This window comes from Phoenix dactylifera, chromosome 11, assembly GCF_051530095.1.
Source record: "Phoenix dactylifera cultivar Ajwa chromosome 11, Ajwa_hap1_PhDact_Kaust_v1.1, whole genome shotgun sequence".
NCBI lineage: Eukaryota > Viridiplantae > Streptophyta > Magnoliopsida > Arecales > Arecaceae > Phoenix > Phoenix dactylifera.
In genome coordinates this window covers 21,843,547-21,865,433 of record NC_143200.1, presented here as the reverse complement: position 1 = coordinate 21,865,433, position 21,887 = coordinate 21,843,547, and the positions used below count along the sequence as shown (strand labels likewise).

General features: G+C 47.5%; 1 protein-coding gene across 1 annotated transcript; it reads right to left on the bottom strand.

Annotated features, from left to right (window-relative positions):
* Positions 1 to 10,053: 10,053 nt before the first annotated feature.
* LOC103714098 (EH domain-containing protein 1-like) lies at positions 10,054 to 21,682 on the bottom strand. Its single transcript, XM_008801235.6, has 16 exons — positions 21,491 to 21,682; positions 21,223 to 21,302; positions 18,940 to 19,008; positions 18,790 to 18,847; positions 18,630 to 18,682; positions 18,491 to 18,533; positions 18,350 to 18,411; positions 16,270 to 16,383; positions 15,994 to 16,096; positions 15,837 to 15,886; positions 13,441 to 13,569; positions 13,105 to 13,356; positions 12,854 to 12,933; positions 12,455 to 12,581; positions 12,230 to 12,373; positions 10,054 to 10,486 (listed from the first exon to the last, which is right to left on the bottom strand). Exons 1-16 carry the CDS (start codon positions 21,573 to 21,575, stop codon positions 10,301 to 10,303), a joined length of 1,635 nt encoding a protein of 544 aa, XP_008799457.1. The 5' UTR covers positions 21,576 to 21,682; the 3' UTR covers positions 10,054 to 10,300.
* Positions 21,683 to 21,887: the final 205 nt, after the last annotated feature.

Sequence of the window (21,887 nt, the reverse complement as noted above, 5' to 3'; positions counted from 1 at the left end):
GCCCTCGTTTTTCCTATCTCTTAGCTCGCCCAGTACATGATCCGCCTGGAGGAGTGCTACGAGGAACAGGCGAGGCTTCTGGCGAGGGCCGAGAGCCAACTGAAGGCAGTAGAGGAGGGAGGTCAGGCTGCGGCGGGGAGGACGACCAGGGACCTCGAGATGAGGCTCCAGGTGGCCGAAGAGCGGGCACTCGGCTTCGTCACCCTCGAGAAGCAACTGTTGGAGGCTCAGGAGCAACTCAAGGTTGCCTCGGGTCTCGAGGGCGAGATCAAGAAGGCGGAGGAGCGGGCCGAGAAGCAGTCCCGGAAGGCTGCCGACTACCGGGAGAGGTGGGAGAAGGCCCAGCGGTCAGCCGACAACGCCCGCAACCGAACCCGGTCTCTTGAAGCCAAGCTGGGCGAATTGGAGTCGGCCTTGGAGAAGTCCCGCGCGAGCGACCAGGAGCTTCAGTCGCGCCTGGAGGAGGCTGAGGCTGCTCGCATTGCTGCCGAGGCGAAGCATAAGGAGGCTCAGGCTGATCTGCTGAGGATCTCCTCCGAGGCGGACGACCGGATTGTGGCGAAGGTCTTGGAGGCGAAGGCTCAGATTATGGAGCGGGCAGAGGCGGCGCTGGCCGAGAAGAGTGCGGAGATCGGGCGTCAGGCGGTACAGGCTTATCGTCAGTCTGCCGAGTTCACCCGTGATATGTCGGAGGCGGTACAGGCCTATCGTCAGTCTGACGAGTTCGTCCGCGACATGTCGGACGCGGGGTCCGACTCCTTTGTCTTAGGCTTCGAGGAAGGCCTGGCAAGGGTGTCGGCTAAGTACCCCGAAATTGACCTGAGTGGGATCTCCCTTCTCGACTCCCCTCCGGCGCCATTGCCTGCTGCTTCTCCAACCGTCTCCCTACCCCCTGCGGACGTGGCCGGCGTTCCCGACCCGGGGGTTCCTCCAAGCTGACCTTCTGTATTTTCGTTTTTTTCTTTGTGTGTTGGCGTTTTGCCAAGTTGTATGGGTCTCGGCCCTGAAACAATGAAAGTTAATGCAAATAGAGTTTCTTCATTTCACTTTCGTCCTTCTTCTTTTTAACTCTTGGTAGCGTCTCGCTGACTCCCGACTCTTGAAATTCTTCTGGCGCTAAGCCAGGCATCCGAGGGTTAGGCCTCAGGAACTTCTTCCGGCGCTAAGCCAGGCATCCGAGGGTTAGGCCTCAGGAACTTCTTCCGGCGCTAAGCCAGGCATCCAAGGGTTTGGCCTCAGGAACTTCTTCCGGCGCTAAGCCAGGCATCCGAGGGTTAGGCCTCAGGAACTTCTTCCGGCGCTAAGCCAGGCATCCGAGGGTTAGGCCTCAGGAACTTCTTCCGGCGCTAAGCCAGGCATCCGAGGGTTAGACCTCAGGAACTTCTTCCGGCGCTAAGCCAGGCATCCGAGGGTTAGGCCTCAGGAACTTCTTCCGGCGCTAAGCCAGGCATCCGAGGGTTAGGCCTCAGGAACTTCTTCCGGCGCTAAGCCAGGCATCCGAGGGTTAGGCCTCAGGAACTTCTTCCGGCGCTAAGCCAGGCATCCGAGGGTTAGGCCTCAGGAACTTCCGCTCGTTGGTCGGCCAAGGCTGGCGCAAGCCGAGGCGACCGGTCGGGGCTTCAGGCTAGTCTGCTCCCGGGACGATCATCGGGTTAGCCTGGCATCCGAGGGCCGTGCCTCGGGAGATTCCGCTCGTTGGTCGGCCAAGGCTGGCGCAAGCCGAGGCGACCGGTCGGGGCTTCAGGCTAGTCTGCTCCCGGGATGACCATCGGGTTAGCCTGGCATCCGAGGGCCGAGCCTCGGAAAATTTCGCTCGTTGGTCGGCCAAGGCTGGCGCAAGCCGAGGCGACCGGTCGGGGCTTCAGGCTAGTCCGCTCCCGGGACGATCATCGGGTTAGCCTGGCATCCGAGGGCCGTGCCTCGGGAGATTCCGCTCGTTGGTCGGCCAAGGCTGGCGCAAGCCGAGGCGACCGGTCGGGGCTTCAGGCTAGTCTGCTCCCGGGATGACCATCGGGTTAGCCTGGCATCCGAGGGCCGAGCCTCGGGAAATTCCGCTCGTTGGTCGGCCAAGGCTGGCGCAAGCCGAGGCGACCGGTCGGGGCTTCAGGCTAGTCTGCTCCCGGGATGACCATCGAGTTAGCCTGGCATCCGAGGGCCGAGCCTCGAGAAATTCCGCTCGTTGGTCGGCCAAGGCTGGCGCAAGCCGAGGCGACCGGTCGGGGCTTCAGGCTAGTCTGCTCCCGGGATGATCATCGGGTTAGCCTGGCATCCGAGGGCCGAGCCTCGGGAAATTCCGCTCGTTGGTCGGCCAAGGCTGGCGCAAGCCGAGGCGACCGGTCGGGGCTTCAGGCTAGTCTGCTCCCGGGATGATCATCGGGTTAGCCTGGCATCCGAGGGCCGAGCCTCGGGAAATTCCGCTCGTTGGTCGGCCAAGGCTGGCGCAAGCCGAGGCGACCGGTCGGGGCTTCAGGCTAGTCTGCTCCCGGGATGATCATCGGGTTAGCCTGGCATCCGAGGGCCGAGCCTCGGAAAATTCTGTTCGCTGGTCGTGCGCCTGGCGCTTGCCGCCCGACGGGATTTCTCCGTGGCCAGCTGCGATCGTGTTTCTCCTCCTCTCCAAGCGTCGCCTGGGGAACACCAGATGAGCATTAAATGCTAATTGAGGGGTTACCTGGGAAATCGGATCGCCAGTTGCTGCTTGCGAGGAGTGTCAGTTAAGCGGCCGCGATACGCGCGTTCTTCGAGGCGGATGCGGCCTGGGCGCGAGCGGAGATATGCGGACCTAGGGGTACAGGCCACCCGGAGTGTCCTGCACAAAGAATGCGATTAAGGAGAATAACGCTTAGAAAATCGCGGGAAGATACGCCTCGAGAGCCGGATCGGCTCCGGATTCAATGCGCCCGCATTTATTGGAGCCACCCGCAGCGGAACGACCGGGGGGCCGCAGTTTGGCTATAAATATAGGTGCAGGTGCGATGGAGCCTGCCAAGCCGGAGCTGTTCAGGTTGCCATGGATCGTGGGCCTCCTCTCCGGCGCATAGTTGAGAGACCCCTATCGAAGGAACGGGAGGCGCGCCCTTCGCGACTTCCGCCAACTAGCCGTTTCATCTGGGATCAACAAGGAGGTTCTCCCCGGCGGAACTCCGCTCTAGGCGTTTCATCCGGGATCACGTCTCCCCTCCTTGAAGTTCGGCCTCCCGATTGAGCTCCGCACCAGGCGCTTGATCCGGGACCGCGCCTCCATATGCTCTTCTCCCTTGTATTCCTTCTCTCCCCTAACACTGGGGAGGACCGGAATATCCCTTGGAGGTGGCGTTCTCCTGGAGGCAGCGGGAGCTTCGTCTGCGGCGGCTCCTCGTCTTTTTCGTGAGGCGTGGATGGCGCCTCTGGGTAGGAGCAGTGTGGACTTCTCCTTCGTCCAGTTCTTCTTCATCCGCGCCGGCTCTTCGTCTTCTTCGTGAGACGCCGATGGCGCCTCCGGTTGGAAGCACCCACTCCCGGCGGGATCGCAGCCGCTTCGGATGGAGGTTTCGGGATCCCAGATCTTCAGCTCCTCGGAGTCTCCACCTCTTCTTTACTTTCTTTACACCCTAATTTCCCTCTGGGAATTCCTTGTAATCACACGAGCACGCCATTGTAACCAGAAATTATTGAAATGAAAAGTGTTATACATTTTCGAACTGTCTTTCTGGCATTGTCGTTCTACTGGTAATACATCCGCAGGTTAGCGAAATTCCAGCTCCTTGGAATTTCTCGACCATCTAGGGCCTCCAACTGGTAGGAGCCAGGTCGGTTTACCCAGCGAACCCTATACGGGCCTTCCCAATTTGGCGCTAGCTTCCCACCTTCCGCAGGTTGAGATGCTTTAGCTCGCCTTAGCACCAGATCTCCGATTCTGAAAAGCTTCGGTCGGACCTTGGAGTTGTAATATCGGGCTACCCTCCGCTGATACATCGCCATCCGAACCTGCGCCATTTTCCTCGCTTCTTCCAAGAGATCCAGGTTCCCTCGGAGTTGCTCCGAATTGGCCTCGGGTCGGTGCGCGGCCACCCGAGGTGAGGGGAGTCCGAGCTCCACGGGGACAACGGCTTCCGTGCCATAGGTTAGGCTGAAAGGCGTCTCCCCGGTAGGGGTCCGATGCGTGGTCCGATACGCCCAAAGGACATTCTCGAGTTCTTCGACCCAAGCTTGCCCCGTCCGACCGATTCGCACTTTGATTCCTTGGAGGATTGTCCGATTTGTGACCTCGGCCTCGCCGTTGGTTTGGGGATGCGACACAGATGTGAACCGATGCTCGATCCCGAACTCCTCGCAGAAGTCACGGAAATGCTTGTTGTCGAACTGTCGGCCATTATCCGAGATGAGGACCCGAGGTACCCCAAATCGGACAATGATGTTCTTCTTCACGAACTTCCGGACTTGCGCCTCCGTGATAGTGGCCAGCGGCTCTGCCTCCACCCACTTGGTGAAGTAGTCGATTGCAACAATCAAAAATTTCCGCTGAGCTGAAGCGACGGGGAATGGTCCGAGGATATCCATTCCCCACTGGGCGAAGGGCCAGGGCGCAGTGATTGGTGCCAAGGGGACAGAAGGGACTCTCTGGACGTTGGCGTGGCGCTGGCAGGCGTCGCATTTCCGTACATGATCCTTTGAGTCCTCCAACAAGGTAGGCCAATAATAGCCTTGCCTCATGATCTTGTGCGCCAAGGACCTAGCCCCCAAGTGTGATCCGCAAACGCCTTCATGGACTTCGCCGAGGACGTAGGCCGCTTCCGAGGGGCGGAGGCACTTTAAGAGGGGGGCGGTGAACGAGGTCCGGTACAGCCTCCCTTCATAGAGTACGTAGTGGGCGGACTTCATAACAAGTCGCCGAGCTTGATCTTCGTCTTCAGGGAGGATCCCTTCGGCGAGGTAGGCGACAAGCGGGTCCATCCAAGACGGCTCCGGATCAATCGCCATCACCGCTCCAGCCTCGCCGATGCTCGGGGTATCCAGGGTCTCCAGGTAGATCGCCCTCGACAAGTTGTGCGCGTCTGCGCTCACTAAGCGGGACAACCTGTCGGCCCTGGCATTTTCACTTCTTGGGACCTGCTGGATGTCGACACTGCCGAGGTCGGGAATGAGTGCTTGCACCTTCCGGACGTAATTCTGCATGGTCGGGTTCCGGGCCTCGAACTCCCCACGGACCTGCCCGACCACCAGCTGGGAGTCGGTGAAGACCTTCAGGCGCCGGATGCCGAGCTCCTTGGTGAGTTTGAGTCCCGTGACTAGGGCCTCGTACTCCGCCTCGTTGTTGGTCACTGGAAATTCGAACCTCAAGGCATACTCGGCTATCACTCCATCTGGACTGGTAAGGACCAGCCCGGCCCCTCCACCTTCGGGGTTCGACGACCCATCGATGTGAAGCGTCCAAATCGGGAGGTCGAGGCTGGGTGTTTCCGGCGACCTAGGTTCCGCCTCCTGCACCGTGCACTCAGCGAGGAAATCCGCGAGCGCCTGGGCCTTGATGGCGGGTCGGGGCTGGTAGCGGATGTCGAACTCACCAAGTTCTATTGCCCACTTTACCAGCCGTCCCGCATTCTCTGGATTGCTGAGGATCTGCCGCAGCGGTTGATCGGTCAAGAGGGTGACAGAATGGGCCTGGAAATAGGGGCGAAGCCTCTTGGTCGCGGTCAGCAGCGCGAAGGCGATCTTTTCAGCCTTCGTATACCGCGTCTCGGCATCCCGTAGGACCCGGCTGATGTAGTACACAGGCTTCTGGAGCTTTGCCTCTTCCCGAACCAGTACCGCACTGACTGCAGTTGGGGAGACCGCCAGATAGAGGTAGAGCATCTCCCCTTCTTGCGGCTTGGACAGCAGGGGAGGAGATGCCAAGTATTCCTTGAGCTGGTCGAATGCTGCTTGACATTCGGCCGTCCAGCGGAAGTCTTTCGGGCGTTTCAACACCTTGAAGAAAGGTTGGCAGCGTTCGGCCGATTTTGCCACAAATCGTCCGAGCGCGGCGACCCTCCCAGCGAGCTCCTGAACCTCCTTCACTTTGGTCGGAGGGGACATATCTTGGATGGCCTTGATTTTGTCCGGGTTGGCTTCGATCCCCCGCTGGTTGACAATGAAACCGAGGAACCTCCCGGCCGAAGCGCCAAAGGCGCACTTCGCTGGGTTCAGCTTCATGTGAAACTTCCGCAAGGTGGCGAAAGTCTCCTCCAGATCCGCGATGTGCTGGTCTGCATGGCGGCTCTTCACCAGCATATCGTCCACATACACCTCCATGTTCCGGCCGATTTGCTCTTTGAAGATTTTGTTAACGAGGCGCTGGTAAGTGGCGCCAGCATTCTTCAGACCGAAGGGCATTACCTTGTAACAGTACAGCCCCCGGTCTGTTATAAAGGCAGTTTTCTCCTCGTCCTGTGGAGCCATCATTATCTGGTTGTAGCCGAAGAAGGCGTCCATGAAAGACAGCAGCTGATATCCGGAAGTCGCGTCGACCAGTTGGTCTATCCGCGGAAGCGGAAAGCTATCCTTGGGGCATGCCTTGTTCAGGTCGGTGTAGTCGACGCACATCCTCCACTTTCCGCTTGCCTTCCGGACAAGTACGACATTTGCCAGCCATTCGGGGTAGCTGACCTCCCTTATGAATCCTGCCTCCAAGAGTTTGTCTACCTCCTGGTCGACCACTCGGATCCGATCCGGGGCACAGTGTCTCTTCTTCTGTTTTACCGGTCGGTGGGTCGGGTCGACGTTGAGGGCGTGAGAAATGACCTCCGGGTCGATCCCAGGTACATCGGCCGCCGACCAGGCAAACACATCGACATTGGCTCGGAGGAATTCCACCAACCGGGCCCGAGCTCCCAGGTCGAGATTGGCGCCGACCCGGATCGTCCTGTCCGGGCGACCTTCCTCGAGGGGAACTTCGATCACACCCTCGGCCGGCTCCCCGTGCCGCAAGGCCACCTCGTCTCTGGCGTCGAGGGACTCGACGCTTAAGGCTTCTACGGGCTTCTTCCCTTTGAGAGTTGCTAGGAAACATTGCCTTGCGGTCGGTTGGTCACCTCGGACCTCTCCAATCCCGGCCGCCGTGGGGAACCGCATGAGCAAGTGGTACGTAGAGACCACCGCGCGAAGGGCGTTCAGTCCGGGTCGTCCGAGGATAGCGTTGTAGGCCGAGGGAACACGGACGACCAAGAACCCGAGCCGCACCGTGGCTTCTGCGGGTGCAACGCCCGCAGTCACAGGCAGCTCAACGACACCTTCGGCCGAGATAGCGTCACCAGTGAATCCTATGAGGGGGGTGGATGTTTTGTGCAACAATTGTCTGGACAAGCTCATCTTTTGGAAGGCCTCGTAAAACAAAATATCAGCTGAGCTTCCACTATCCACAAGAACACGCCTTACATCATAGTTTGCCATAGTGAGGGAGATCACCATGGCGTCATCGTGGGGGGTCTGAACCCCCTTTACATCTTCATCACAAAAAGTGATTACATTACCGACCTTCTGCCTCTTTGCGACGGCTGCCCCTGACGCTTCAGTCGAGCCCCCTGCGTTCCTCTCGGGCCGGGGGCAGCCCCCAGTGATAGTGTGGATCACGCCCGCGACGGGTCGATTCTGCTCCCGAGGCTCCTGAGGGGCCGGATTGGCCGGACGCGGGTCTGCGGGGGGACGTCGGTCGTTCACATATCGACCGAGACGCCCTCGGCGGATGAGAGCCTCGATCTCGTCCCGAAGCTGGAAGCAGTCTTCGGTGTCGTGGCCGTGGTCCCGGTGGTACTCACAGTACGCCCGAGAGGGCCTCCTCCCAGGAATCTTCTTCATCTGTCTCGGGACCGGGAGGTCCTCCCGCCCCTTGATTTCCATGAGGATCTGGGCCCGGGGAGTCAGGAGAGGAGTGTACCGGTTGAAACGTCGGGGCGGAGAACGAGGGCGTAGGGCGCCGTGGTTCCTCGCCGGCGACAGGCTCCTGCGCCGACGTTGAGGTGTCGGGCTCCTCCTCTGGCGTGCCTCTTTTCGCCTTTTCTTCCCGAGCTTTGGAGGGATCTCGGCGGCCTCCTTGCTCCGGTGGGCGGCCGCCTCCTCGGCGTCCGCATACTGGTTCGCCCGGGACAACAGCTCCGGGAAGCTCCGCGGCAGGCATTTGTCCAGGGAGAAGGTGAGTCTGCCCTTTCGGAAGCCACGCTTCAGGGCTGAAAGAGCCACTTCCTGGCTCAGGTTCCGGACTTCCAGCGTAGCCTTGTTGAAGCGGGTAAGATAATCCCGCAAGCTTTCTCCCTCGTTTTGCCGGACATCAAAGAGGGAGTCGGAGACCAGCCGCCGCCGGCTACTGACGGCGAAATGGGTGATGAAGAGGCGAGTAAACTGGTCGAAGGACTGGATTGAGTTAGCCTCCAAGCCGGCGAACCACGCCCTTGCCGGGCCACGGAGGGTCGCCGGGAAGGCCTTGCAGAGGAGAGGATCTGATGCTCCGTGGAGGAGCATAAGGGTCCTGAAACTCTCGACGTGATCCCGCGGGTCCGCCGCCCCGTCATAGGGCTCGATCGCCGGCATTTTAAACCCCGGCGGATTCGGGGTCCGCAGGATCCTCGAGGCAAGCGCCGGCTGGGAGGAGATCTCCAAGTCGGCGAAGGGATCTTTGGAGTGGCCCTTCAGGACCTGGAGTTGTCGGTGGAGATCGTCCACCCGCCGGTCCAGGGAGCGCGACCGGTGGGTGGGAGACAAGGAGCACCGAGAGGGGGACCGACTGGAGCGCGGGTTCCTTGAGGACTGGGGGGTCTGGGAATGCGCCCGGGCCCGCCTCTCGTACCCCGCGCAGCTCCGATGGGAAGGTCCCGGCAGAATGGACCGTGCTCGAGAATCTTCCTCGCGCCGGCGCTCCTCCCCATGGGAGAGGAAGGAGCGCGGGTTGAGGAGGACAGGTGAGCGCTCAGGGAGCGGCGGCTCCTGGGCCCGCTGCGGCGCCCGAGACATCACACCCTGCAGGTTCTGCACTGCCTCCGCGAGGGTGCGAACCTGCTGGGCTAACTGGTCGAACTGAGCGGCTTCGACCATCTGAATGGGGGGTGGAACGGTGGAGTGTTGCTGAGAATGTGTTGGAGACGCAGCGGCCTCCCGGCCGGAGGCGCGAGAGGCCCCGCGACCGGAGGCATTGGAAGCTCCACGACCACCTCGCCGTGCCATTACGATCGCTCTGAGATTCGGGCCCTTCCTCTAGCGCCAACTGTTGCTGGTGGTCCAAACCGAGAACGATTGGCACAGCGGTGTGAACGGGGTTCCGTTTGGGTTGCCTTGGTTGGTGTTGATTGCGCTCCACTTTCCACCGGGAAACCTGCAAGCAAGCCTCGCACCACCACTGGGGTAGTGGGGGCCCTCCGACGATCAAGTCAGAGGAGATTGGGGGAGAAGGAAAGATAATAGTAGCAAGTAGGAGAATGCTCTGGAAGTTCTTGCTTACCCTCCCCCTTCTCCCCCCAGCCGCATATATACCAGGCTGGGGGGCCCTTTTGGGGGGTTGGTCATCGTGTAGCACGATGGAGCTGCCACTGACATGGCCGTTACAGGACGTCGTGGGGCAGCGCTGGGTACGGCCATGACAGGGCGTAGTGGAGCTCCGCTTTGTACGGCTGTTACAGGGGATCGTGGAGCAGCGCCGGATACGACCGTTGCAGGGAGTAGTGGAGCAGAGGGCCGCGGCGTGCCTCTGGGAAATAGCCTGTCGTTGTCGAGAGATGTCCGACTCGGGGTCGGGCTGCGGAGACGAAGATGTCCGACTCGGGGTCGGATTGCTGGATCAAGGGGCAGCCGACTCGGGGTCGGGCTGCGGAGCCGAAGATGTCCGACTCGGGGTCGGATTGCTGGATCAAGGGGCAGCCGACTCGGGGTCGGGCTGCGGAGCTGAAGATGTCCGACTCGGGGTCGGATTGCTGGATCAAGGGGCTGCCGTAGTCTTCCTGGGCGCGCGTGCCGGTCACGTGGGGCATGGTGGCTAAGTTCCCCCGTAACACAGCTCTATTCAGATACTGAAAATAAGATGGCCAAAATTATACCTTACACTCCCCAGGCTTACAATAAATGAATTTTACCAAGAGATTTTACAAATACTTATCATCCCTAATATCATATTTTGTTGCAGGGACTTATTTTTTGATTAACTTTACAAAAATTCTCTGAAAAAAATGAAATTTAAAAGGGAACATTCACGAACTATACATGGCTCTTGCCGCGCACAGACCACCATCATCTGCATGGCATACTTCCATGCCAATTGGATTCCAAAGGAGCATATTGTATGCAAAGATGAAAGCAATCATCAGTCATATGGATTTCTGAATCTCCGCAGGAGGTCTGGGATGTCATATGCCAACATGTCATCCACAGCCTGTATCATCTTTGGCTTCAGCTTCTCAAACTTGTCAATATTGTAGCCACTTAGCACCTCCTTGAAGTGGTCAACATTGGGAAAATCACCTATTGGTAAATGGAACTCCTTTTGAACCTATTAAATGACACTTGTTAGAATCCACAAGTCCATCAAATTACAGGATAGATAATATTTTAATGCAGTTGTATGAAATCAAACCGATTTTGCATAATGATAATCAAATAAACATGCACAAAAACAAAAACTAGATTTGCTGATTCAGTAGTATTCGACTATGGTTTCAGACAAAGTCCAGAAGAAGTACCAGAAAAGAGAACTTAATCCATGGATTCAAATAATTCACATATATTCATACTCAAAAGAAATCATTAATAGACAAGTTAAACTATAAAGACAATATGAATAGATGAAACTGAAATAATTTAGATGTACCAGTCAATGTCCATAAGCAATAAGTGGCATAAGTGATGCAAGGAGGCAAAAAAAGCATCCTATAGTAAAAAGCCACGCATCTAGACTTTTAGAAGAAAACTGAAAAATGGGAAAGGTAAAACTTAATCTGTAATACTTATCCAATTTAGGGCCATTCTTCTATCTTCATTTCCAGCCAGGTCTTTCCTAGGTTATAGCTGTTTGACGAAGATCCATGACACTACCATTATGCCTATTCTAATCTACAAAGTGCATGCCGGAATTATCTTATTCAACTCTCCAAGACTGATTTAACAGCACAAATACTATGCATTCTCTAATCTAGTCATTCTAAACTCCAGCCTTTAATCAAATACACTTCAACATCCTTATTTCTGCTGTACTCATCTTGTGCAAGGTGCAAGCTTTCTGTTGCTCCTTGTCACAAGCCATATCAGATTGCTTTACTATCAGACACCGATGTCCTCAAATAATTCTGTATTGCAGCAAACATAAGACATTCAGTAAGGCATCTCTACTCCTCTTGAACTACTAATATTTTGATGATTAGATTTCAAAGAACAAAAATTGATAAAAAAAAATGATACCAATATAAGAAGTCCATAGTAGGATGGAGCAAAAATGCTAAGCTTTAATCGTAGTTTGTATCTTTATCTGGTTGTTCATAGATTTTTTGTAAAATAAAATATATTGTTTTTTAGACATGCACATTTAGCAAAATAATCATGGTGAGCAAGGGTAAGAGAGGGCGTTAGTTAGAGATTTAATGGAGGAACAATAATGTTCGTTTTTGTTGCATTTCAAAGTGGGGTCACTGCTATACTTGATGAGACAATAAGGGAAAATGAACCGCAAGAATGGATGTATCTAAAGCAGCCTTCAATCAGTGGTTTGGTACCATCATGACCTTTTTTTTTTCCTGTTTGTTGGATAAGGCTCAAATCCTTTAGAGAAGCTCAACAACATATCAAAGCATCATTGATCGCAATAGAATAGCAACCCCCTCAGACAAGGAGATAAGTTTATAGTACTGGTACTGGCACCTTACTGGTTCGTTAAGGACCAGTACAGTATGATACCATAGTGAAACACAAAGCGTCCATGTGCCAGCACAGAAACAATGATGGTACTAGACATGTGTCAATATGGTAACAATACAGGGGAGCACCGACACTAGTACCTTGCCAATACAATCCAATACAATCGGTACAGACCACTATGCACTGATATTTAAATCCTTGCATGGGAACCTACTTGCAGAACAATGTTCCAATATTTCATTTTCAGAGACAACCCTTTAGTTATCCTCAATGTAAAATTGCCCAACAAAACTACTGCAGTGCGTCTAGAAGTATAAGCTACCAAAACTGAGAAAGAACTATTAAGGTGTGCTTCAGAGGTTGCATAAAGTGAGCAAAATACCACCTTTGCAAATTCATCCTCCAGGTCATCAATGAGTCGCTGCTGAGTCTTAGCCTTGCCCATCATTGCAGGCATCTCTTTCTTTAGATGACTGATTATATAGGCATGAATCTTGGCTGCTCTTGCACGCTTAACAAATTCATTAATCTGCAATTGTAAAAGGTGATAGTTACAAGGAAGTGTAGACATATCAAGGAAACGAACCAAACAAGATAAAACCCAACTTACACGGCGATCACAAGCCTTCTTTGGGATATCTTTCAAGTCAGAAAGCAGGTCTTCCTGTTCTCTCTCAAACAGCTCCTTTCCAATTGGGCCAACAACTGCTTCATTTACCGGTTTGTCATTAAATGAACTGAAAAAATTCAACAGTTTCCGTCAGAATAATGTCATGCACAAGTGAACTGAAGAGATTCATCCAGCATTTTCTGATGGTAAAACTTGCACCATAACAACACAAAGGAGAATTTTGAGTTTTAAGGGAAAAAATACTTTTGAAGAAATCTTGTAACCGAACAATGGGAAAAAACAACATAAAATCCCTCTTTCATAACAAATATTGAGAAAAGAACATAAATGCATTATATTAAAGACAAAAAGATGAACAAATTATGTCTGAGAGCATACCCAATATAAATGCGCATGACCTCAGGGGTGTTTAGAACCTTCCCAAGTGACCACAGTAATGCACCGTACACTCTCATAAGCTGAAATATTGTGCCATAAAATCATTTGGTTGAAATGCAATCAGAATATAATTATTCAAAGAAAGTGATATAACCACTGAAAATTAGATATTAAATGATGGAATAAGAAATAGCAACATTAGAGTATAGGCTGAGGTCAAAAAGGCACATAGGTTAGCCGTGACATTGCACCTGTTGGGTGTCAACCTGATCTGCCTTATTCAGAATTACACGGATTTTGTCATCATGGCCATGCAAAGATCCAATGACGCGCTTAAACTCATCGCTGATGTCCAGTTTATGAGGATCAAACAAGAGAAGCATAAGGTCACACTTCGCTGCAAACCATGATGTAACACCAGTAAAATCATAGCTACGTTGGGTTCGTTGTTTTTCTCCAGAAAGAACCCCCGGAGTATCAACAAAAGTAATATGCTCCAGCAGCTTCACGAATAAAGGGTTACAGTTAGTTTTTAAATCAAATTAACAGAAACACATTTCCTTCTTAAGGCTAAGATAGAAACATACTGGATGCGGCATCTGAGAACACTCAAATTTTGATAGGAATGCAGTTCCAAAAGTTGTCAGACCACTGTAAGGCATATCAGCTTGCACAGCAATAGTGTTCCCAGGAATGCTCCTTTCGTCTGGTCCTGACTGCATAAGAAAAATAAAAGCTAGTACACTGGGAATAAAGCTCATTGAAGATCATTTAGAATGATTTTGGTCATTAAAACAAGGTTCTTTTGGTGTTGTAACAACCAAAAATCCAGCACATATGATTCAGAAAATAATTCGTGATAACCATTAATACCTGACAAAGCAACCTTGACATAGCCTAGGTCTAGAGCTACCTGGTGCTAGTATAAAGGGGATAAACTTTACCATCCAATACAGATCTTTTTTTGGTTGAAATGTGAATATGGTCTCATTTCATTCCTGGCCTAAAGACAAGCAATATGGAGGAATTGCGGTAGAAAATTAGGGTTTCTAAACCATATAGGCCAAGGGATAAGGTGTAGGTTCAAGAACATGTTTTTGAACTACTTACATTTTCTGACTTGTGTAAGTTTAATGGCCCTGATTTAATACATAATTCAAACTAATGACAAAAAGGAACAGAAATTGGGGTTCGTAGGCAACATTCAAGGAAAATCGGATGACATCTTTCAGCTTGGATTTAAATCTGAGTTAAAGTTCTCTAATGAGTTGTTATAATCATATTTGGAATAGGTCAATCCTGAAGGAGATTGATCAGATGCTATGTAGATATCTTCTAGCGAGCCTTAAATCAGCTCTGTAGTTATATTTGATATGTCATGCCAAACTGCAGGCATCAAGTTTTTTAGAAAGTGTAACAACCCAGGACCTCACCCAAAATGGCTAGCCGGGAGGTATTATTTGGGTTCCTTGATCCTGTATAAGTACCCAAGATCTACCCAGCAAATAACCGGTGTGGGACTAAATACACGCCCGCACGGGTCCTTACATACTCTCCCCGTTCAAGTCCTGACGTCCTCGTCAGACTAAGGGTTCAAATTCATTCGAATCTAATAACAAACACCACGATCAGCCCGTGGTCAGCTCCAATAGATCCGTGTTGCAGTGTCCTCTAGTCCACATTGGTTATGGGCCGGGTCTGCTCTGATACCATTTGTAACAACCCAGGACCTCATCCAAAATGGCTAGCCGGAAGGTATTATTTGGGTTCCTTGATCCTGTATAAGTACCCAAGATCTACCCAGCGAATAACCGATGTGGGACTAAATACACGCCCGCATGGGTCCTTACAGAAAGTTTATCGGAGTTGGTTGTTCAATAGTCTAAAGTTGCTATGGGACAGACCAAGGTCCACTTCTCTTACGTATTGATGCATACAGACACTTACAAAACAAGAAGCGCAGACAAAGAAAAGAAGGAAACAATGAAAAGAGGGAGCAGGAGGGGGAGGCAAAGAAAGCAAACAGGAGAAAGAATAAGGAGTAACAACTTCCATTTAGTTCAAAATAACCGAACTCCCAGTAACAGCTGGTTCCCCTTCCTTTCTGAAATAATTTAGTTAGACTTGATTTACTGATTTGAGTTCATTTAGGACCCATTCATCAAAAGAAAGAAAAAAAAAATGTTAAGTGGGAAATTGTCAGACCTTATCTTATGCAAGAAAGAAAAAACAAGAATTCTTGCTGGATGGCCAGAAAGTCCATTACATTTCATCTTAGTCTCTATCAACTAAACCTTTACCTGTAATCTGCTGTCTGCTACAAAAACAACAATAGGGGCTGTTTCAAAAAGGTTAAATTCAAAGCCTTTCTTCTCTCTCAACATCAGGCTGCAATCAAAAAGTTTCTTTTCTCTTTCTCATCAAAAAGTTTCACATTAATTCGCAAACCTTAACCATGTTTTGAATTTTCATCTTAACCTCTGAAACTGAAATCAAAAAGTTTAACCGAACCCAAAATTGGGGTCATTTCAGAAGCTTGGCCAATATTAAGTTACAGGACTGTGAAATTTGATTCCAAATATATTCAGAGAATGTTGTTGTTGTTGTGACAAGCTCTGGTATCCGAAAGGTCCAATTTTTTTAAAAAAATTATTGTCATATGTTAGACTACCAACGATTTAATACACCCACATGATTTTGTGAACATTTTAATTTCAAAAATAAAATTTTGATTGTTTCAACATGAGACTACCAAAAAGGTCCTAGGATATATGATATGTTATGAAACAATGTCTAACTCATTTGTCTTGACACTACAACCGACCAGGGAAAGGAAACTTGATTTTGGAATAAAAGGTCAAGGGCAAACACATACTGAAATTGCTTGAGTCACATACCGATCAATCATATAACAGATTATTTCAACTAAGAACACTAATAATAGCTTTATCAGGAAGATATATCTAAAATATTACTGACTTACTGTAATAACAACGAATCTATCTGTTGTAGGTTCTGGTCCAATATGAGCACCTGCACAAAGTGATAATTACGAAAAATGGAAATGAGCATTCTCTGTTGGAAATATTTTGAAAAGATTAAAATAAAAGGTCAGAAATAAACTGTAGAATTCCACTAACCTGGGTAGCTAGAATTTAGCAAATGTTTTATGAACGTTGTTTTTCCAGTAGAATATTGACCCAGGAGCATAACCATGGGCTTGGCATCAAAATCACTATTTGTCTACAAAAGAAATCAGTAATGAACATGACATCAGAACCTGCTGATGTTTACCATTTAGTACTAAACTTTAAAAAAAAAGAACAACTTTCCTTGAAGTGCCTAGAGTTTGGTGTGTGAATAGCAGCTTGTCAGATTATCTACCCATATACAAGGAACAAGGGATTATAACTTACCAATAAAGGAGAAACAAAATCATGGAATCGGTAGGTAACTTCTAAAGGCTTCAATTTTTCAATATACAATTTCTTCAAGCCATCGATAATTGAAGTAACTGATTTTAAAGGTATCTACAAGCAAAGCATTATAACAAGATTATAATTTGAAACAAAATCAATAAAGATAAATGGCACAGATACATAAGTATTCTTGGAAATTGCTAGGATTAGACATGCCCCCGCGTAAATAAACCAACAAGAACCAGAATGAGTTTTGATTCATCTTTTAACTGAATCATGATTTGCTAGCTCTGTAAAAATATGGAATAAAATTGGCATTCGCAAGGCAAAGCAACTATTTGATTATAAGTTGCATGTTTAACCAATAAGCTACCATAGAGGGTCACCAGATTAACATGCTCGCATATATGATCAGTTAGATCACTATTTCTGTGTGACATGTGTATACGATAAGTGTTGATAACATAGGTTTTGACAAAGAGAAATGCTATACAACAGCCAAAATGGATATATTAAGGTAACAATTTAAAAACATAGCAGAAGAAAGTTAAAGAGCTCAAAATCTATGATTTCTTGCAGTCTAACTTCAAATCATTTTCCACTTCTAGTTGATAACCTGTATTCCCACAAATTCATTTGCAACAAGGAAACTCTGCTTAAATGTTTTGATCAAGCTTCAGAAAGCTTGATTTGTGACAAAGTAATAATAAAGAATTACTCAGTGACCGAGTAGTTAACACTGATTGCATGAAGACTTTCACGCAAGATATAAAAATGACCATCCTTCACCTTCTTATTGTTTTCGGTTGTCGTTCTAAAGCCACTGGATCACCTTAACATATTATTTCTTCAAAGTTGTTGATGAGATTTCACTCAAATGGAAAAAAAAAAAAGGTTGTTCATGAGGTCTACGTATGACCACGGTTATCTTCCAAGCTCGGAAGCAATAGCCAACTAAGCCAAGGTAGAAGTGGAAAGCTCCTGCAATAAAGTGCCTGTCTGAGATTCATATTAAATCATAAACCAAACGTAGCAGATTGCTTCTCAAACCTACTGGCTACCATCAGGTTGCCGATAGGATGGTTCCTCACGCCGTCTCTCAATTCAATATTTCCTATGCTGTGCATCTAGTCAAGTTATAAGCTTTTGTTGTAGGTTCATTTAAACTACTGCTTCATTTGTGGAATAATCTCATAAGCATCTTGGTTCCAACTTATTTTCTGTATAATATTTGAATACAATCTGTTGGCTGATTGGATTAATGGCATCTAATAGTTCTAGTCATATGCACCAGTCAGTACTGGTGTGTACTAGGTGTGTATCGTACCTTAGGGGTATCAAACTGGTACATGGTATAGGGAGCATACTAGATGTCAATTACACTAAACCGACAATGTACTGAGCATATTGATATTGTACCAGGATGGTACTGGTACGGGGTCCAGTACCAAGATGGTGAACTTTGCTAGAAAACACTAGAAAATGTCATTTAATCATTCAAAGATGAATAGTTATTATATCTTTGTTTTCCCATCTACTAATTAGAACTATGCTGTTAATGACATTTCTGAGTTCCCACACTCTTAATATTCCATAAGCATGACAGGTCCAATTCCAAATGCAAACTTAGCCAGCATAGCCTGCAGACTTATGCTAGAATGGAAATGTTGAGATGACAAGTAGTAAGATTAGTCCCCATGCTTGGATCCTGAAATAGAGACTTCCCAAATTCTCATAATACTCATCATCAATTTATTCCTAATGAAGCAGGATAATATTGTTTATAAGTACAGGAATTACAGTAGGAGTTCAACATAAGAAAACAAAAAATATGTAAAATGTCACTGGTCGAACTGCAATTATTTGTGATTTATGGATGCATGAACTCTCCACTGATCCTCAAGGCCATCCGAGCATGAGAAGGATCTATAGAGCCATAAATTCTTTGAAGATAAAATAAAGTACACCATGACGGGACCAAAAATTCCCAACAAAACCCTACTATGAAGAATGCCACTATACAACATGCTAGTGAAAGGAAAAAACAAAAACAAACAATAAGGGCCAAACAGGATACCTTCTTTGATGATTTTGAGCTAAACCAGCGAGCTGGTGATGGTGGTTGGATTTGAGGAGATTCTGCATCATCAGCAGAAACAATCCTATAACTGTACTATATTTAGCAATATTTAGCACCATGAGAAAATATGCTACATACCATCTACATTTGGATCATTTCTCTTTGGTGAACGCTTATTTTTCTATAAGATGATCAGAAAAAATACGTAAGAGCATTAATAATTCCTACTGAAGATTTACTATGCATTCGAAACAGAGATATAGAATAACGGACATACAGCTAAAAGTATATCCAAACCTTCCATCACTGGAGGTTTTATGTTCTCCAAGTCTGTCGTGGATAAATAAATTCATGAGACAAAGTGAATAACAAAATTAGCATGATTTTCATAATCATGGAATATCAAATTTTCATTTTTTTTCTCGTTCAGTTCTTACCTAAATGAGTAAGGACATCCTGAGTAATCTCATGCCCTTCTTGTGCTAGCGCAACAAGCTGTACATTCCAAAGAATAATTATTGACTGGATAAAATATCAACTTTCTTGTGACTACAAATCATGAAAGTAAAACAAATGTGAACTTAAACCTGCATCGCAATAATAAACTCTTGGAAGCCAAGAAATCCCTGATGTTTAGAATCAGCAATGGCCCACACCTACAGACAAAAAGTTTTGGTAAAAAGTTCTGTAAAATAATACTAGTGTACAAATAATCTAATATATTTTACGCAAGAGAAGAGACAATGGTTGTCACCTATTAATCATGACGAATAAAATAGAAAAGATCAAAAGACTAGCTTGAATGAGAAAAGACCAGCTTATGCAGTGACAAGTGCCCAATCAGATATCTGGATTTACTATTTACTAATTCAACCCTTCAAAATTTAATGGTTTCCTATTTCTTAGGAAGCTAGGCTAGACTTCTTTTAGTATTGCATATAAACATCTATCTGTTCCAAATAAGAGTGCACCATCAGTTTGTCAATTTTAGCGACAAAACATCCTGTAGCTCTTTTAGTCCAAGCAGAAGACTAAGTACATGCTCAACTCCTCCGTCCTTATACAATATCTAAGAGAGCTAATGACAAGACCATTGCAAACAAAGCAAAGGTCCAATAAGTTGATGTATCCAACCAGATAATAAACTTAAGCCAGTTCTCTGTTGATTCATACCAACTGCAAAAGATAAAGGTCAACTACCATAAGACTATGGCTTATACAGTAATAAATATGATATTCAATAAAATAAGGGCAAACAGTTAGGATGTAACTAAATGATATTTAATTCCTTATTACAAATTTTTTTGTTTATAAGAAACCTAAGATTAAGTTAGGGCTTTAGTGGTTATTAGGTTCAAGGAATAAGAAAATAAACAACCTATACATGGATTAATTTGCACATATCGGTGGCCGACTGATCCTGCAATTGATCCCGTCTCAAGTTGCTATAACCTACTTGCAAGTCTATTGTTATATTTCCAGAGATCCAGAATGTGCCATTGGCAACCTTAAAAAGCTTAGGTATCGATTTTCACTGAGCAGCAAACACAGTGCATTTAATAGTGTTGATTTCCAAAGTCAATGGATTTTAGGTATTAAAGTTGCAAATGAATTTTGCACTGTCGAATAGATCAATAAAGACTCCTATGAGAGAGAATATAAGAATTTTCTCCGAAGAAGGCAATCCATACCAAGCATTGCAAAAAGACCATGTTCTACTTCCAAAAGATATAAGTGTTAATTTTGAAAGAGATTGTGCTGGCATAAAAAGTTATTCACAAAGAAACTAGGTTCAAATTGGATACATTGCAAAACTTTTGTTCGCCCACCTCTAGATGGGTAGTTGAAATTTTGCTTGAAAGCTCAGGTAGCTGATAAGAATGTAAGGCATTGAAACCCTAATGAGTCTACCATAATCCCATGCAGGTAATAGTTTGAAATGTCCTTTGGCAAAATATATAACCATTTATGGAATTTAATTCTAACTTCAACATCATTTTGGATTATCATTTGTAGATATTTATTCCCAGTGAGGAGACCAGTAATCGACTTCTCCTTGGAAAACTGATGGATGAGCTACATATTGTGCAGCCGTCCCCTTCTATGCTTCTCTAGGACTTCTCCGAACAATTACAATCAAGAATTTTGCCCAACAACTTTTCCACCCCTTCTTGAAACATAGGTGTGACAGTTATAGTCGAAGAAGCATGCTAGGGTTTCTAGATCATCATTAGGATTGATGAGAAGCTATAAAAGAGGATAAAAAATTGTTTGGGATAATTTTTTTTCTTATTCTTATCCTATATTAGTGGATTGTAAACTTGCATGTTTGCCTTTTGGCTTGTTCTTGACCAAATGCTATTTCTTTTACCAACTCCTTTGTTTTTTTAGCCCTCATTTTTGCCCAGATTAGGGTCAATGTTGTAGATCCAACTTGTAACATCTATTTTATCAACCTTTATATTCCTATCAGAAATAAAAGATGAGCTTGGGCTTAGGTTGTAGGTCTTCCGTCTTATATATTCTGTAAAACTCTTTAATAATTTTTATATATTTAGCAAAACTCATTTTCCCTTATATCCCTCGTTGTAGGTCGTTATACACCATTACAGCAGTTGTAACAACACAATATGTAGATTCAAGAACAAATCTTTTGAAACTTTTTGGCATCGTGACGCCCAATAATGTTTTGGGAGGTGGCTCTTATTCATGTATAGCGACGTATTCTTCTAGACCATGAGAAATATCGGTCTGGTTGTGTTAAAAAATGCAAAGATCCTTAAAAACAGCAAAATATATTAAATTAAAACAGCAACAACAAAGGAAAAGACTCAGAAACCCCGAGAACAAAAGAAGACAGAATTCAAAACCTGTTTAAGTTCCGGCCTGGAGAGCTTAGACATGGCAAAAAACTTGAGCGCATCGTTACCTGTCACCCGTCCATCTCCATCTAAAAAGGACCAAAGAAAAACAAATTGAGAAAACTAATAGGTAAGAATACATAGAAATTGGATTGATTACTGGAATCTTAAAAGAATTTCAACCCTAATTTGCTTTCCTCCCCTCATGTTTCCATCATCGGAACATAATATAAAGTAATTAAAGCGGGGTGAAGGAGGAGGAGGAGGAGAAGAGGACCAGAATCGGCGACGGAGAACCATTGCTGGTAGATGTTTTGCTGCTCTCTGGTGCAAGATTTCTTCGGAGACGTCACCAAATCCATAGATATTTAAACGGCGAAGGCGACGACGGAGGAGGAGAAAAAGAAAGAGACAAGACCGAGAGTCCGAAAGAGAAGACTCAAAGGAGAGGAGCGCATGAGAACGTTGGCGGATTTTAAAAAAATAGTCGTTTCCTTGAGACGGGCCCACGCCAATGGCGGTGGGCGATGCTAAGTTAGGAAGCCCCGGTGCTATAATTAGAAGTAAATCGAATGGCTCATCATTACCGTCTGATCGGGATCCTGGTGTCTATTGGCCGTCAAATGGCCTCCTACGTGGTGGAGTCCTGTATTCACGGCATTTTTTAGGGGGTA

What these genes read in the sequence shown, in the direction of transcription:
- LOC103714098 (XM_008801235.6), bottom strand. Translation starts at nt 21,575, where the DNA reads ATGGATTTGGTGACGTCTCCGAAGAAATCTTGCACCAGAGAGCAGCAA. An exon ending in GCTCAAAATCATCAAAGAAG is followed by an intron (nt 16,384 to 18,349) that starts GTATCCTGTTTG and finishes CTTTGCTTGTAG; the next exon opens with ATACCTTTAAAATCAGTTAC. An exon ending in GCTAAATTCTAGCTACCCAG is followed by an intron (nt 15,887 to 15,993) that starts GTTAGTGGAATT and finishes CACTTTGTGCAG; the next exon opens with GTGCTCATATTGGACCAGAA.